The sequence below is a fragment of the Cucumis melo genome, chromosome 11 (assembly GCF_025177605.1).
Source record: "Cucumis melo cultivar AY chromosome 11, USDA_Cmelo_AY_1.0, whole genome shotgun sequence".
NCBI classification, from domain to species: Eukaryota; Viridiplantae; Streptophyta; class Magnoliopsida; order Cucurbitales; family Cucurbitaceae; genus Cucumis; species Cucumis melo.
Window position 1 is genome coordinate 30,640,604 of NC_066867.1, and position 17,809 is coordinate 30,658,412.

Consider the following 17,809-nt stretch of genomic DNA (forward strand, 5'->3'; position numbering starts at 1 on the left):
CTCTGGTAAATCAAGTAATCTCAGTATTATTTGAAAATATTAATAATAAATAGAATCAATTGGTTTTGAAACACTGCATTATATATGTAAATATAATTCATATGATACATTATGAGGTATTGTACTTGTTTTCTTTAAAAAAAAACAATATTGAAAATAGTAAATTTTGATGGTAAGCATACAACCATAAGTCAGTTGCTTGTTTTGTCCACCCATTCAACTATATATATATATATATATATATATATATATATATATATATATATATATATATATATATATATATTCTCAACCAAATTTATAATTAAAATTACAAATTATTTTATTATCCCACAAATAAAAAAACAAATATATATGTATATAATAGAGGATGTGGCGAATGTGTATTAGAGGACACTTGATGTGATGTCATCACGAGTGATGCCTGGAGGAATGCCCAAATCACTTGACAAACTTTTACACAACTGCACATTTTTTAGTTTAATCCAAATGAATAAATAATCAACATTGAAGCTCTTAATTTTGCTTTTTACTTTTCTTTTCCCTAAACTTGCATTTACTTTTGCCTATGATATTAAATTTTGAGGCTTTTTAAATATAAAAATGAGTCAAACTATTTATAAATTATAACAAAATTTTCTAAATTTCTTACTGCTTAGATAGATGCTCGTAAAAGCCTATTAACATCTATTAATAATAAAAATCAATACAAGTCTATCATTAATAATGGTTGGTAAAAGTGTATTAGTGTTTTTTCTTTCTTGTTATTTATATAAATTTAAATTTTCTTATTGTTACTATTTCCATTGCTATTTTTATTGGTTTGAAATTGTCGTAAAAAACGCAATTTATATGCTAGAAAAATACATCAAAACATAAAAAACAAGAATAAAATGTCATTAAAGTGAATTTATTAATAAATAATAAATAGGTCAAAGTGTTCAAAAATTATTAAATGTTTATTTATAAAAACTAAAATTTTTAAAATTAATATATCCATCTTATCGATGATTTTATTAATATTTTTGTAAAATTAAGATTTCAAAATTTCGATTTGTGTCGAGTTATGTTTACGCAACCAAAACAAGTTTTTTGGTTTTGCGTCGATAACCATTTGATATGTATAATATTTATTTTATCTTCAAAAATTGTATTTGCTTTCTTCCAACTTCCTAATATCATGGTTTTCTTTTTTGGGTAAACATTTAAATTCTTATTCAAATAAAAAAATATAGAAAATGTAGACAGCCAAACAAAATATCAAATTAAGAAAATCATCTTTGTAAAATAAAAAAGTAATTAAGTTTTGTAATTTTTTTTTTTTGGTTTTCACCATCTAAAATAGACATGAAAAAAAATTAAAACTATTTATGAAATAGAATAAATTCTATCAAAACTTTCATGTTCTATTTAATTTTCTTTATTACTATATTTTATAAATAGTTTCATTTTTTTCCTTAAAATTTCTTTCTTTAAAAATTTATTTGATATATTTTATAAATATAATTTTATTCTTTTACAATATAAAAGGAGTGTTTATCAATTTACTTTTCGACAACCAAACACATATGAAACAAAATCTAAATAAAAGTTATCATTAGACAACATTATTGTTATCATAAGAGTGAAATCACAAGTCTTCATTATCCATATAGAAAGGAAATTAAATTAGTAGGGGAAGGAAAAATGAAGCAGAACACCTGTCTAAACGAAGATGAGTCTCCATGTAACTTTTTTAATTCTACAACATATAGCGACGGACTTATCTCAAAAACCTGTCAATAATATTTACAATAATATATACCAATTAATCCATGATTATTGATCCTAAAAAGGATTATATTACACAACATTTGTTTGATTAAGACTAATTTTTGTTCAAACTAAAATTATTATAGCCAGAGAAAATTAGTTAGTATATACATTACCTTTGCTGATATTGAAAGTATGGTGGTCACACTACCATTCTCACCCCTTTCCATCTCTCTCATTACTTTCAACTGAAAAGTACACCATACAAACTCATAATTTGGATTATATATATATATATATATATATATATATATATATATACTTTATTAAGTAACTTCTCGGAGTCGGGTGGTTCTAATCGAATTGGAAGATAGTTGGAATCACACCCGAGTGTTTGGTTATCGATTAATTGGAGTTTTCTAACCTATTAAGTTCCATGTAAAAATTTGTTTGGAATGACTTTTTAATATCGTTATTAAATATTTTTTTTAAAATACATATATTTTGAATAGTAAAAATCAATATTAAATGTCAAAGGATTGGAATTTTAGGAAGAGGCTTAGATCTTAATTTATACTTTTCATTTTATACACCATTTCAAGTCCAATACTATTTGCCGATCCAACAAAATTTGCCAACTTAAATTTTATTTTGGAAAAGAATAGGATAATAATAACATTATTGTAACATTCATAAAAGATAAAAAGACAATATTATTGTAACTTTTAAAAGAATAAGATAATATATAATATTCGTTTGTTTTGAAGTGTACTAACTCTCAAGAAAATATATAATATACTCATTTTTATATCTTACTTTTTTAATTGAAAAAAAATATAAAAATAATTTAAATGATAGAAGTAAAAGAGATTTATGACGTGATAAATTATGATTAAAAAATTTAATAACAACTTAAGAAATATAAAAAGTAAAAAAAGAAGAATACCCTTCCATCTTTCCTATGGATTAGAAACCCCATTTCAGTTACAAGAAACTCCATCTGCTTGAAGATGTCTTCTTTTGTAGAGTACTGATTTGTTGTAAATCTAATCTTCTTCTCAGAAATGTCCTAATTAATTAACATATACATATGTATATATAATATCATACAATTATTATAATTATTTGAAACAATGTATAATATGTAATACATAGGGATTGATTAATTTATTAATTAATAATTATAATGGCATAAATGAAGATATATAGGAAATTATATTAATTTAGAAAAAGTATATATCATTATATTGCTCACCTCTTTCTCAAAGAAACCTGAAAGGTCCAAGCATGAGAACATTCCAATCAGTTGAAATGCATTTATAGTTGTAGGAGGAGACTGATCTGAACTCTTTTCCCCCAAAACATAAATAGGGTAATGGTAATTACCCAAAAATAAAATAAATAATTAATAAAACAAAGGCCACGTGTCAAAGTTCGTTAGTGGTTGTTGTCCAAACCGAACATAATGTTACGAATCGATATATATAAAACGATTACACACTCACAAAAAGTTCATAGTTAAAAATATTTATTCAAAGTTAATTAAGTTGATATCTTCTCTTTCGGATGTTCCTAATTATAATCGTTGGATATAATCTCTAGATACTTTTATTTTGTATATCGTTTTAATATATATCCAACGGTCCAAAACAATTAGTCACACGATGGTAATTAGTTGTACTCTTACCTCTTGATCTATGGAGTTATCAACTTCACTAGTGAATATATCCTCTTCTTCGTCATCGAAGTAGGTTGGATGATAATCCTTTCTAAACCAATCATCCCTTTTGATAGATGCCATTGTTATTCTAGTCTTAGGGTTAGGATCAAGAATCCTTCTAATTAAATTTTGGGCACCTTGTGACAGCCACTTTGGTAGTTCAGTTATTTCTCCATTCTTGATCTGAAATTCCAATCCCACAATAAATCAAATAAATTAGTACTGCCAATTCTAATGAAGAATTCACTCAAGACTTAGACCTAGTAATTGATACGTTTTTTTTCTTTGATGTTAGAAATCAAACTTCTTCCACTTCACATATATCGTGTGTGTATATATATAATAACAATGTATACTGTTCTGTATAATTTATAACTGAAAATTAGTCTTCTTGGTTTGATAAAATTCTCATTAATGGCCTTATGTTAGAGACTAAGTATATTTAAGGAGATTTTATCAAATTTACTATACTCGATGTATTTAACCAAAATTCGAACTTTTGAAGACCACATCGACTAAATTCTAACCTTTTTCTAAACCGAAAAGACCAATTTTATGATTTGACTATTCTAATAGGTAAATTATTGTAAATAACAAAATTACTAAAACTATCTATAAAATATAACAAAATTTCATATTAATTTATCAATAATAGATACTAATAGACATTCATTTTCTATCAATTGATAGTAGGGGTGTTCACGGTTTGGTTCGGTTCAGTTTGAAAGTAAAACCACACCAAACCGAAAAATGCAAAAAAATATCATCTGAAACCGAACCGAACCGAATCGTTCATCTATGTCAAATCGAATTGAAACGACCGAACCGCTTATGTATAAATAAAACCGAATTGAAATTGAACCGCTTATACATAAATACTAGAATTGAAATCCTTTATCAATATTATAAATAAATAAAAGTCATACAAATAAATATAGATTAAATTATTGTATACAGTAATTAAGTACAATACATAAAGTAAAGTTTGAGAGTTCATCAAAATAATTCGTACAAAGTTACACTTATACCCCTAGGCTATACTTTTATTTAATTATTGTTTTTTTTTTAAAAAATAAAGCGGTTCAGTTCGATTTTAGAATCGATTTAATGTCTTAAACCGAACTGAACCGCGTAAAAATTAGTTTTAATTTAACACAAACCGAATTGAATCGCATACATTCGGTTTCAATTCGGTTGCGGTTCGATTTTTAACTATTTTTTAACCCCTAATTGATAGAATCTAAAATTTTTCTATAACTTTTTTTTTTTTGTAAATATTTGAGTAAATATACTATATAATGAAAATATTCCTATAAAATATTAAATTAAATGTCTAGTTTCTAAAGTATAATTAAATAGAGATACCTAAAACTTCAAAAATGTTTTTGACAAAGTTATAAATGTTTACTTATAGACACAACATTAAAAGGGTTTGATGACTTATTATCATATACAAAATTGAAAGTTCTCTGACATTTCTTTTGGTTTGTTTTTTTTTTTTTTTTTTTTTTTTAAAATTCAAAATCCTGTCTATTAAACATAAATTTAATTGAAAGTTCATAAATGGAGACAGTTGAATCAAAATACACACAAATGTTTACCAACCTTTTGGTAAAGGACACACAAATTTGTATCGTCAAAAGGGAGTAATCCTGTAAGAATCACAAACAAAATAACACCACAAGACCATATGTCTGAGGCTGCACCATCATATCCTCTATTAGCAAGAATTTCTGGTGCCACATAATTTGGGCTTCCACATGTTGTGTGAAGCAAACAATCATCCTTTGATACATATTAATTTAGTCAACTTTCATAATAAATATACATTTACTTATTAAATAAACTTACCTATCCATGTAGGGACTAAAATGTTATTTTTGAACTAATATACGTAATGTTAGCTCGAGAATAAATTATATGATCTATTCTTTTTGTTGATTGGAATCATGATTTCATTTCATTTTTTTAAAAAAAAGAATCGAACGAGGGTTAGGAACACATTCAAGCATCCCGCTGAATGAGTACTCTTTGAGCACCTTATCATTCTCGATATATTTTGTATTTATTTTTTCTTTTTTTGAACTTTTGTAAAGGTAAAATTTAGTATGTAAATTTTAATTCGTAACTTTGTAGCCTTTTCATTTTTAATTTTATAATGATTTAATTTATTGTACTTTTGTATTTAATGATTAAGTCTATGTCGTTTGAAAGCTCTTGTATCAATTATGTTTAATAGCTGTTAACAGAGATATATTGACTTCTTAATTAATTTATTGATATATCTATGTAAAGAATTTCATCAAATCTTACTAATAATCTTCGCATATTATCGTAACATATTTAAAAGTATATTGGAACTAATTAAAAAATTATATAACATTAAAATTTAGAGACTTAATTGTTATCGAATCAAAAGTATTCAATAAAGTAAATTATTATTTTTGAAAAAAATTGAACCTCTAAATAATCCTTTTTTTTTTTCATTCCAATATTGGACAAAGGGAATGTTGGAATTATATATATATATATATGTATGTATGTATAACCAACAATATGATGTAGAATATTGTGTTTATTAACTTAATTTTTTAAAATAAAAATAAAAATATAAAGAATTATTCTAGCATTTGACAATATTTAGGTGTATCTTGAACATCACTTATTTTTACGTCTTCGTTCTCACCATTCACATCAAAGAAAATATAAAACTAAATTTTGATTCGACAATTATTTGAATGCACCAAAATATTTTTTCAAACATTTCTACTTACCCTTAAATGCTCTTGTAACGCACATAATCCAAAATCAGATATCTTAATGTTGCCCCTAATATCAACAAGTATGTTCTCTAGCTGCATAAGTTTTTCCAAGAAAAAGTAATTAAAAAATTAGATTCACTAATTTAAAAAATAATAATAATAAAAGAGCCAATTTTAAAAAAAATTACTTTTTTTTTTGTTGAACTTAACTTTGGATTGATTTATCAATTAAATTTACCTTAAGATCCCTGTGGTAAACGCCTTTGCTATGGCAGTAACTCACACCATCAATTAATTGTTGAAAGACTTTTTTGCCTTCCGCTTCCGATAGCATCCCTTTTGATGCCTAATTATTATGTATATTCTATATCAGTTTACATATTAACGTCCGTTTAGTTCTACGAGCTCTATATCATATCAGAGATCGTGAGATATTTTCATTTTTTTCGATTTCATACCTTATCCATTTAATGAATTGATTAATAAAGGTACATGCATGTACTTACGATTTTGTAGTACAATTCTCCCCCGTTTACGTACTCAAGAACCATGTAAATTTTGCTTTTACTAGCCAATACCTGTAGAACATTTCTTATGTTGATTTTGAAATATTCACATGTCAACGAAAACTTAATACAATATATGTTAATTTTAGAAAAACAAAATAGGGAGCGAAGAAATGTAAGAAATGAATTAGATTGTTGGAGAGAGATGAAGAAAAGAGAGTTAAATTAGATTGGGAGAGAGAGGTAAGGGAAAGAGAGTTATGATTCATACCTCGTATAACCTAATTATGTTGGGATGCTTTAGAAGTTTGAGGGTTCGTATTTCCCTTTTAAACTACATCATTTCAATCGACAACGTCACAAAAATTAAACTTGATTGATAAGTAACAAACTCTTCCTCGAATTAAAGTATTGTAACTTTTAAAATAATTTAATCACAAACTATGGTTTTTATAAATTTTTGTGTAATATGAAACATATTAGTGTTTGGTAGATTACAATTTTATTTTTCAACAAATTGATTCGATATATTAAAATATTAATTAATGAAGATTATCAAAGTAGATATACTTACTTTACTAAATAAATACATTATATTCATATATACGTTCGGATCTATTGCCTTTTAATTGAATTATCGTTTCAAATTACTTCGAAACCAATAGACTCGAAATCATTCTCGTATACCTAGGATTTGTTAAAAATCAAAATAAAAGTAATCGAGGAATCGATCAAATAATAATATTAGAAAAGAAAAAGACCTGATGAGTAAATTTGAGGTCGATAATTTTGGACTTGTCGAGGACCTTGAGTGCAAAAGGTTGACCATTTTCGACGTTTATTGCAAATTTGACCTTCCCAAAACTGCCATGCCCTATTGTTCTTCCCAGCTCGTATTTTCCCATTCGCATTTTCTTAATTGAAGTATTAGAGCTCTTGATGTTTATTATATTATTGATCTTATTATTCTGTCTAAAATCTAATTAAAACCAACTCTCTTATTTATTGCTTTCGTTCTCTATGTAATGAGATAGATTAATTAATTATATTAATACACAAATTAGTGATGATGATTAGTTAAAGATTAAATAAAACCCTAATTCATTGCTTTACCATCATCACATGAACACTCTTTGTTTGGCAATAAGTATATAAATTCCTGAAAAATGTCACTTCCATACCACACGTGATTTTCGTTTTGGTAATTAGATTACAATTCTACGCAGTAGAAAATTTATTACAATAATAGAGAAATCTATTTCGAATATATTATATTTTTCTTAGCTTTGAGGAAAGAATAAAAAATCATGGATCAAAAAGAATGTGTAAAAATGATCACAAATGCTACGTTCACTTTGTCAAAATTGATTTTGAATGTCAAAATTGATTTTGAATGATAAAAAGTCTTTTTTAGAATGATTTTTACCATTTTAGGAATCAATTCTAAAAAACATGTCCTAAATCATGTTGATTTAAATTTTATTGAATATCCATTTTTATCTTTTAATTAATTTTTAAGTTTTGTTCTATTTTAGTGTCTGAATTCTTTTCAAACACCTATTTATTATTTTTGTCATTAATTTAATGTTAATTTTTAATCAAATTAATGATGTAACTTTGAGTATGTGTAGTAGCATGCAATATGAAAACTTAGGAAAAATTTAGGTCAATCTAAAAGAAGTTAAAGCTATCTTCTTATACATGTAGTATCGGGTCTTCTTGGTCAATTAAGCAAAAAGGTTTTGGGTTGATCTTTTTGAATAATCAATTAGACTACCACAAGACTTAAATTCTATATTTTAAGTCTAGAGACGAAATTAACGCAACAAACATCTTGACGTTTATAGACCAGAATAGACTATTCGTTGACCAAAATAAAGTTAACGAAATCTTAAAGATCACAATATAACAAATAAAAAGTAGATTTATATACACCTCTCTCTCTCTCTCTCTCTCTCTCTCTCTCTCTCTCTATATATATATATATATATATATATATCATAAATCCATTCATTTAGGACTCTACCCTAAGAAACCCTAAACTTGGAGGGTAGTGTATATGGAAATATATTGGTTGGCTTTGCGAAATGCAAAGTTGATAAAGCAATAATTAGTTTAATGTTAATTAAATAACTCTCCACTTTCAAATTTTCACAACCTTCCCATTCTCCATGGCTTCAAAACACAATTCTACATTTTTGAAAAACCAACCACTTCCCACTTCACTTCAAACATCAATTTAATCATTAAGGAAGGGACAAAATGTCTCTCCAATCTTTTTTTTCTTTCACCTAAACATTACAAACGTATTCTCTAATTCCCTTTCTATTTATATCATATAGATAACAAAATTGGTTATATTTCGTGATTGGGGATGATTCTCTTGAGTGGCGTAGAGTTACGTTTTTTTAACAAAAATACAAAGATTTTAAATTACTTTAAAAGTCATTTCAAATAACGATTTGGATTATATCGTTTTTTTTTTTTTTTTTTTTTTTTTGTATGCAAGGATTACGTGTGACCTCGAAATTGGATAGCACAATTAAGCTTATGTTGCTCGTTGTTTTGTAATTTTATTGATAGTTTAGTCACCGTACGTAACTACATCCACACGCAAATTAAATTATCTACATTTAACTTAAAACCATCCTTGCATTTTGTAGATAACGTAACCTTTAATTTCTTCCTCCTTTTTGTCCATTCAAATCAAATATTCTTTGTTGTTTTGGTAGCTTCTTGAATTAATGATCAACCATTTAGATTTAATCTAATGGGAAGAACATTATCTTCTTTTCTTCTGGTATCACATTGATTAGGCAAAGTGGATTATTGGATGTAGAAAGTAACATAGATATTTTATAATTTTAGAGATCATTATTATTTGGACTCGGTTTTTTCACTTTTATATCAATTGCACTTCTCCTTTGCCTATTCAAAAAAAAAAAAAAAACAAAATCAACCGTTAAGCAATATAAAAATATATAGAGATCGATAGGAAAATTGATCTCACGAAGATATATACGTGGTTCACTAACAGTGTGTTAACTATGTCCTATGGAACAGATTAAAGAACAATTTTATTAGGAAGAATTTTTCAAAATACAATACAACGCTACTAAGTCAGAAAGTTTATATATTACACTTATCTAAACTCTATTGTCAAAATTGTAAATAACTCATAAATAGATATATGTGCTCAATTATGAAAATTGAACCTCTCTAATTAAACGCAACCAATTGTTAGGTTGAAAATTTCTCGTTAATTACATATATTTAATAACTCCAATATCAATTCAGTGTTTAATTCTACAATTTTAACCACTTTAGAATCACCCTCAACATAGAGTGGAATGATCGTTCTTGTGTCGACCACATCTCTTTTTGGTTGGGTGTCGACCACATTGTTCTTGTGTTATCATTCTCCCACTCTCACTCAGTTTGTACTGTGGCTATCAAGTGACCGTGTGGTATCAATTTCTTATTGATATGTCGAACGTTACTATCAATATTTTCATATTTAATAATTATAGAAGTTTGCATTGTTAGAAAGAGTTGAATTCACAATTCATTACGTTACGAAAAATACAATTTGATCTAATATTACATAAATAACATATATTTTAACTCATTTATTTATAAGAGAGAAATTTATATGTACTATTTAACTTAATTTTAATATTGAATAATACAACTAGGTTAATTAATTCAAAAAAACTTATGTGCCTCAACCAACCACTAATCGTTCTCTTTTCTTACCTTTCTCTAGTTAGAGATATGCATAACAGATATTATTAATTTACACATAGTTCAATATGATAGATTAAGGGGGTAATTGAATTTATATATATCAAATCATAGAAAATCAACATTACAAATCCCCCCAACTTTATTGATAGATATTATATATCCTTAATTACCAATTTTATAATTAAAAATTACAAATTTCTCTACCATTCCCACAAAATTAAAAAATAATAATAGAAAAAAAAATGTAGGGTTTGTATGTCATCACCGAGAGTCTTGGCAGCTGGAGGGGATGCCCAAATCACTAGATAATATTTTACACAACTGCACATTGTAATATATATATATATATAATCTTAGGATTGTTGAAAAAAGGTTAATAATAATGATTTCACTTTTAATTATTACATTTTTTTATTTATTTTCAATGTAAAGCATTTTCAAAGTAAAATAAATTAAAATATTATAAAATTTAGAATATATCCTATATTTATCATTAATAGAATTATAAATTTCGTTTTCCTTCTAATATTTTTAAGTTTTATGATTTACGATAGAGTGAAAAAACGTAAATATCTAAACAAAAGAAAAATAGAAACAGAGATTATATTTATTGGCTTGGTTTTCAAAGTTTTAAAACTAAAAATTAAAGTCTTCTTTGATAGCAAAAACTTATCACTTCTCTGCCACATTTTTCATCTTAAACTAGATATATTTCTTTTTTAATTTTCAACCTCTGACTTGATTTAAAATTAAAAAATCTCAAAGCTTCGAAAACAAAACATTATATATATACATGTACATAGATATATATATATGTATACATATATCTACATATTATATGAAAAGTACATAAAAATGATATTTGTAAACTACGAGTATCAATATTGTTATAAAATGTGAATGAAATAAAAGAAGTGACCTGTCGATACGAAGATAAATCTCCATTCAGCTTTCTTAATTCTACACCATATAAGGATGGACTTATCTCAAAAACCTGCAAAGATTTATATATAACCAATCCATAATTAAATTAAATTATTCCTAAAAAAAGATTATAATTTGCGTTATTTTTGTTGAAATGAAAAACGTGTAGAGGAAATTAAATTACCTCTGCTAATATTGAAAGTATGGTGGCCATACCATTCTCACCCTTTTCCTCTCTCATTACTTTCAACTGAAAGAAAGAAAAATACACACAAACTATATACTTAGTGTTCAATTTATGGAAAAATAATATCGAAAGTTTCTTAACTTCATGAACAAAAGATCAATCTAGTCTCAGTTTTCTAACTTGTTCGAGTTAAAATCATTGATTTTTCGTAAACAAAATAATGTCGACTACTACAAATTTAATCTGTGGTTTCTTTTAATTAGTTGACTGTCAATAAACGTCAACTAAAAGATATTTAATGACAGAAGAAATCTATCATCGAAAGTGTCTTTGTTGGTGAGAAAAAGAACATTTTTCACAAAGAGAAAAACAAACATAAAATAGTTACAGATTACGTACCCTTCTCTGTTTCTTCTGGACAAGAAACCCCATATCGGTTACAACATCCTCCATCCGCTTGAGGATATCTTCTTTTGTAGAGTGATTAATGGTGGTAAATCTAACCTTTCTCTCAGAAATGTCCTGCATGTCAAAGAAATTAGAACAATAATAGAAAGTGAGTCACTCCCTCATTTTTCCTCACTTCTCTCTAACTTTCTTTAGGTTTTTTTTTCTTACCCTTGGAGTTCAAACTGATAAAGAGTTTTCTAGCTAGGCTCGTTTTGGATCATATAATATCTTAGTACTTCTACAACTATATCGTTAATTTACACATCAATGTCATATAGCAGCAAGAATCTTCTATATTTGTTAATGGCATGATGAACCTAACATAAGAATTATTTCATTTGATTCTCACCTCTTTCTCAAAGAAACCTGAAAGGTCCAAGCATGAAGACATTCCAATGAGTTGAAAAGCATTTATAGTTGTGGGAGATTCTGAACACTTTTCCTCGAGATAAGATGGCTACCCAAGAAGAAAAAATTAATGACCATGTGTCAATATTATAGTTAGTGGTGGCAAAGGTAATATCCTCGTGGTACTAACGGAAAAATTATTCAATAAGGTGACCAAAAGATAACAACGTTTTTGCATGTAGTTTTTTTCTAACACATTTAAACTATGTTTAAAACTATCTACTACAGTGTGACGGTCTCTTTTAAATAATTAATGTTGGTAATGATAAAAAAAAAAAAAAAAGCAATGAATTAGAGTTGCTTACCACTTCATGCATGGAAAAGGATAGAGCTTCATTAGTCATGTGTGTATCTTCTTCATCCTCAAGATAGACCGGATGATAATCCTTTCTAAACCAATCATCCATTTTGATAGATGCCATTGTTATTCTAGACTTAGGGTTAGGATCAAGAATCCTTCTTATCAAATTTTTGGCTCCTGGTGATAGCCACTTTGGTAGATGAATTTCTCCTTTCAAAATCTGAAAATTTCAACATAATAATATTAATTAGATTTAGCCAAAGATGATGGTGTAAAAGAAATACTTTTGTTCCTAAACGAGGTGACTTATAGTTTGTAAATTATCAAATTTATAACAACGTCATCGACGATATCATGAAGAGTTTCTTAAGAACAACTTAGAGTTTGTTTGGATTGACTTTCATAATGTTTATACTTTTTATTTTTTCACCTAAATTAAAACACTTATTTAAACACTTGAAAAGTCAATCCAAATACATGCTTAAATACAATTAACTTTAACAAGTTTATCAAACAACATAGACAAGAAATTTCATTAAACCTTAGATAGATAGAACTATTACAAAATTTTGTAATTGGGTGATACTAAAAATTGAAATACGTGTTTGACCCACGAACTTCTCACCAATCAACTTTTAAAAAAAAAAACCAACCTCAACAATATTCACTAATCGAAACTTTCACATTTATCGAATACTTTTATCTTACTTTCTAGTTCTCACTAAACAAATTTAAACCTCAAAACGCATACTTTCCAACTCCAATCAAACAAACTCATACTCCAAAAAGACTTCTTAACTTCGAATTTATAACTCAACTCAACGTTAGACGTTACAAACCAAAGTTTAAGAACAAAATTTTTCTACTTGTACGAAACTAAAAAAAAATAGAAAAAACAAAGATCGAGAGTATTGGATATTTACCTTATGATAAAGAACAGACAAATTTCTATCATCAAAAGGAAGAGATCCAGTGAGAATAACAAACAAGATAACACCACAAGACCATATATCTGAGGCTGCACCATCATATCCTCTATTAGCAAGAACCTCTGGTGCCACATAGTTTGGGCTTCCACAAGTTGTGTGAAGCAAACCATCATCCTGGGTTCATTATTAATTCACTAATTTAATTATTTTCATAATAACATTAATCATCCATATATATAATTGCAAATGTTTTAGAAATCTGTTAGATAATGTTTATGTTTTCTGTTCTTGGTTTTTTTTTTTCCGTTTCTAAACATTTACGAACTAGACATGAACTCCTGTGCTATTTAAAACTATTTTTTGGATCACTTTTGAGATTAAAGTATAGCTTTAGAAACATCAATTTTTATGTTTGGTAGTGATTTTTAAAGTAAAAATTACTTTTGAAATATTACTCTAACAAACACTTTTTTACCACTAAAGTTAATTTAACATTCAATTTTGCACTTTAGATGCACTTTTCATATTATCAAAAGTAGTTTTGGAATGATTTAAATTATATTTAGTAGTGATTTATATAAAATTAATAATCACAAAGTAACATATTTATATGTAGACTTACCCTAAAATGGTCCGGTAAAGCACTTAGGCCAAAGTCAGTTATCTTAACGTTTCCATTCGCATCAATAAGTATGTTCTCCAGCTGCATATATAGGTTTCCAACAAAAAGTATGAATTTCCCATTCAAAGGAATAAACAAAATAAAAAAGAAGATTCTTTCTTGTAGATGAAAATTAGCATGAATTCCCCTCGACATCAACAGTTGATTCGTTAAAAATATCATTTTCGTTCATATATATACTTTAAAGTCTATTGAATTTTAGTTTTGAAATAAATCATAAATTTAGTTATTCATGAAAACTATATATATATATATTTTGAAATTAGCTAAATAACAATAATAACGTTTATGTACGGGAATATATATATGAATATGTTTCATACTCCAGGGTAAAAAAAATAAACTAATATCGAAAATTAAATTTAAGATTTTCCAAAAGCATATAAATTATAATGGAACATTTGAAAGTATGAAGGTTAAAATTGAACGAGAGTCAAATATAACAACATGATGAAAACTACTTTTATTTATTTCAACTTTAGATTGACTTTTTTTACCTTAAGATCTCTATGGTAAACGCCTTTCCGGTGACAGTAACTCACACCATCAAGTAATTGTTGGAAGATTTTTCTGCCTTGAGTTTCAGATAACCTTCCCTTAGATGACTAAATCATATAAATGAGTGACATCAAATAACACAAATCAGTTACGTATATAAATCATATGACATATCAGTTAAATCGGATAAAAAGTCAAATCTTTCGCAAACTATATACTATACTCACGATTGTATCAAACAATTCTCCACCGTTGACGTACTCAAGAACCATGTAAATTTTGCTTTTACTAGCTAATACCTGCATAAGTTTGTGATCAAAGTTACAAACAAATGGTTTTCCTAATATTAAATATATATAAAGAAAAGAGTGCAAATTATTAGATCAATTTAATTGGTTTGGGTATCTTTGTTTAGTTGTCCAATTGGTAAATTTGGGCTTTCTATTTGGTTAGGCCATATGGCAAGTTTAGGCTTCTTTCTCTGGCAATTGTGACCAATGGATCCATTTAGGTTTTTCTTACCTTGACTGAGTGGGTGAATTATGCTTATTTTGTAAATTATGATTCATTTAGACTTTGTTCAACATTATTATTTTTTTCAACTAGATAAACGATAAACCAATTATATTAGACATAGGTAAACGATCGTATAGAAAGTTAAACGACTGTTCAACCTCTTACACGATCGTTTAGCTTTTAAAATTTATACTACAAACGAAGTGTAAAAATAAATAATTGTGTGTAATTAGTTTGTCGTAGTAGGTTGTAGACACATACATCGAATCGTACGATTTGGTTAGCTACCGATAAACGGTTCGATTTGATTTTAAATGAAATTTTTGTTTGAAGTTCGGTGCAGTTTCACCCTAAATATACCTAATATTATCACAGAACATTCTAAAGTTTAAAGAAATTTGCTTTGATTTGGCAGTAAAATAAAATAATTACCAATCAAAATTATTCTTAAACTTGTGATTATTTCTTCAAAGGAAAAAAAAGGGCTAACAGTAACACGATGGGGACAAGACGGACCGAAGAACTTATTTTAATCCCCACGTTAGAGGCGGATCCCACGAGAAAATCAAAATATCGCAAAACGTGTTTTTAATTTTCTTTTTTTAAAAAACAAAAAAAAAAACAAAAAAATTGCATTGGAGGGGCACATGGCCCCGCCCCTCTGCAAATTAGCCCCTGATTTAGGGACATATGTGCAATTTGACTTTACGTGTATAATAAATTAAATTTTGTAAAATAGCTTACACCTCACCACCACACCACGCATTTCAGCCAATACACGTCATCTCTCGAGATAAAAAGAAAACCACAAGCAATTAATATTGACACGTAGGCTCCTCAATTTGTGGAAGTCACATTTCCAACGTTACCATATATAAAATATAATCATCCATATTAATTAATTTAATGTAATTCACTAATGCTGTTTAATTAAATAGAATAATAATCATAATAATAATAATAATTAAAATATAAATTTGGTTGATTTAATTCGATATAAACTGCTCAAACTAATTATTTTCATCCGTTTCTTCTTCTTGTTTTTCCTTCAATTTCTTTAAATAAAGTTTTTGGATTTTTGCAGTTTTAGTTAATGATAATAATAATAATAATAATTGAAAAGGTATGAAAATTGAAGTCAATATATTAGGTGGAGTCAGTAATCAAATCAATTTAGGTCTTTAATTCAGTTAAAGATATCCAAAATAGAGCCGAAGTTTATGGTAAAAGTAAGATTAAAAAAAAAAAAACACTAACTAACATACACTTTTTAGTCCGTAAATTACTACAAAATCAAAATTTTCATTTGTATCTATAGATTTTAAATTGTTATTGGAGATTTAATTTTAATTTAATTAGATTTTTTTTGCTTTTTTAGATTTGAAATTAATGGATAACAAAGAGTTTAAGAGGGTATACCTCATGTAGCCTCACTATGTTTGGATGCTTGAGAAGTTTGAGTGTGTAAATTTCCCTTTTAAACTGCACATACATTTCAATTAATGGTATAAATAAATACACACACATACATACTCAAATCTTACTTAAAAATCAAATGTTATAATGTACAATGACAGCATATAAACTACCATTCAGTTCTGTAACTGATCATCACGAACTTTCTATATTGATTCATTCAAACTCAAAATTGAAAATGCCTATTGCTATTTCTTCTCTTCCGTGTCGAACAACAAAAGATGGTGACTTCTTAAAGACTACAAATATGGATCCCAACATCATCGATCGTCCCATACATAATCCTCTAATATTAAGGCCGGTATAGTATTTGAATTACAGTAATCAAACCTAAGATATATACGAAAGAGAAAGAGAAAGAGAGAGAGAGAGTAAATAAGAAGACCTGATGAGTAATGTTAAGATCAATGATCTTGGTCTTATCGAGTTCTTTGACAGCAAAAGGTTGTTGAGTTTCAAAATCAATAGCAAATTTGACCTTCCCAAAATTGCCATGCCCAAGAGTTTTTCCAATCTCATACTTCCCCAATCGCATTTTATATACTGATCCTCTCGAAATCGCCCAGTAGTAGTACTATCAATCTTCTCTCTTATCTTTCTTTCCTATAATTTAAGTTTATGTTGCATATGATTGCATCCTCTCCTCTCTCTCCATATATATATATATACATACAGAGAGAGAGGGGGGGGGGGGGGGGATGGGGAAGATTATATTGTGAACTTGTAGCCACATATTTTTTGATGTGGCCCTTATACTTTTCTCTTTATTACAAAAACACCCTTATCTTTTTTGGATTTTCAGTACTACTCCTCTTATCAGACGTTTCTTAATTATCTCCAAAATCTAATATATATATATATAAATCCTTGAGGTCATTTCAAACAAAAATTAGGATTTGTAAATTGTAATAGGTGTGGCGATGACTTTGAATAATGTGATAATGGAAGGTT

The 17,809-nt window shown here is 27.1% G+C and overlaps 1 protein-coding gene across 14 annotated transcripts; it reads right to left on the reverse strand.

Moving 5' to 3' along the window:
- Window positions 1-74: 74 nt before the first annotated feature.
- LOC103497750 (CBL-interacting serine/threonine-protein kinase 1-like) lies at window positions 75-17,537 on the reverse strand. 14 transcript variants are annotated; one of them, XM_051091944.1, is made up of 12 exons: window positions 17,244-17,534; window positions 16,802-16,864; window positions 15,094-15,165; window positions 14,866-14,973; window positions 14,309-14,389; window positions 13,681-13,860; window positions 12,762-12,977; window positions 12,398-12,505; window positions 11,998-12,120; window positions 1,929-2,000; window positions 1,701-1,775; window positions 75-464 (listed from the first exon to the last, which is right to left on the reverse strand). In XM_051091944.1, the coding sequence occupies exons 1-12, from the start codon at window positions 17,391-17,393 to the stop codon at window positions 387-389; spliced, it is 1,326 nt and encodes a 441-aa protein (XP_050947901.1). In that variant the 5' UTR covers window positions 17,394-17,534; the 3' UTR covers window positions 75-386. The 14 variants fall into 14 exon arrangements, with proteins under 14 accessions (XP_050947901.1, XP_050947904.1, XP_050947902.1 ...); XM_051091947.1 differs by lacking the exons at window positions 11,998-12,120; window positions 12,398-12,505; window positions 12,762-12,977; ... (4 more) ...; window positions 16,802-16,864; window positions 17,244-17,534 and adding exons at window positions 2,699-2,821; window positions 3,008-3,100; window positions 3,440-3,655; ... (4 more) ...; window positions 7,012-7,074; window positions 7,502-7,753; XM_051091945.1 differs by lacking the exon at window positions 11,998-12,120 and adding an exon at window positions 2,699-2,821 and having other exon boundaries at window positions 81-464; window positions 17,244-17,537.
- Window positions 17,538-17,809: the final 272 nt, after the last annotated feature.

What these genes read in the sequence shown, in the direction of transcription:
- LOC103497750 (XM_051091943.1), bottom strand. Translation starts at nt 17,393, where the DNA reads ATGCGATTGGGGAAGTATGAGATTGGAAAAACTCTTGGGCATGGCAAT. An exon ending in CTTTACCGGACCATTTTAGG is followed by an intron (nt 13,861 to 14,308) that starts GTAAGTCTACAT and finishes TAATGAACCCAG; the next exon opens with GATGATGGTTTGCTTCACAC. An exon ending in TCCAGAAGAAACAGAGAAGG is followed by an intron (nt 11,662 to 11,997) that starts GTACGTAATCTG and finishes TCTTTCTTTCAG; the next exon opens with TTGAAAGTAATGAGAGAGGA.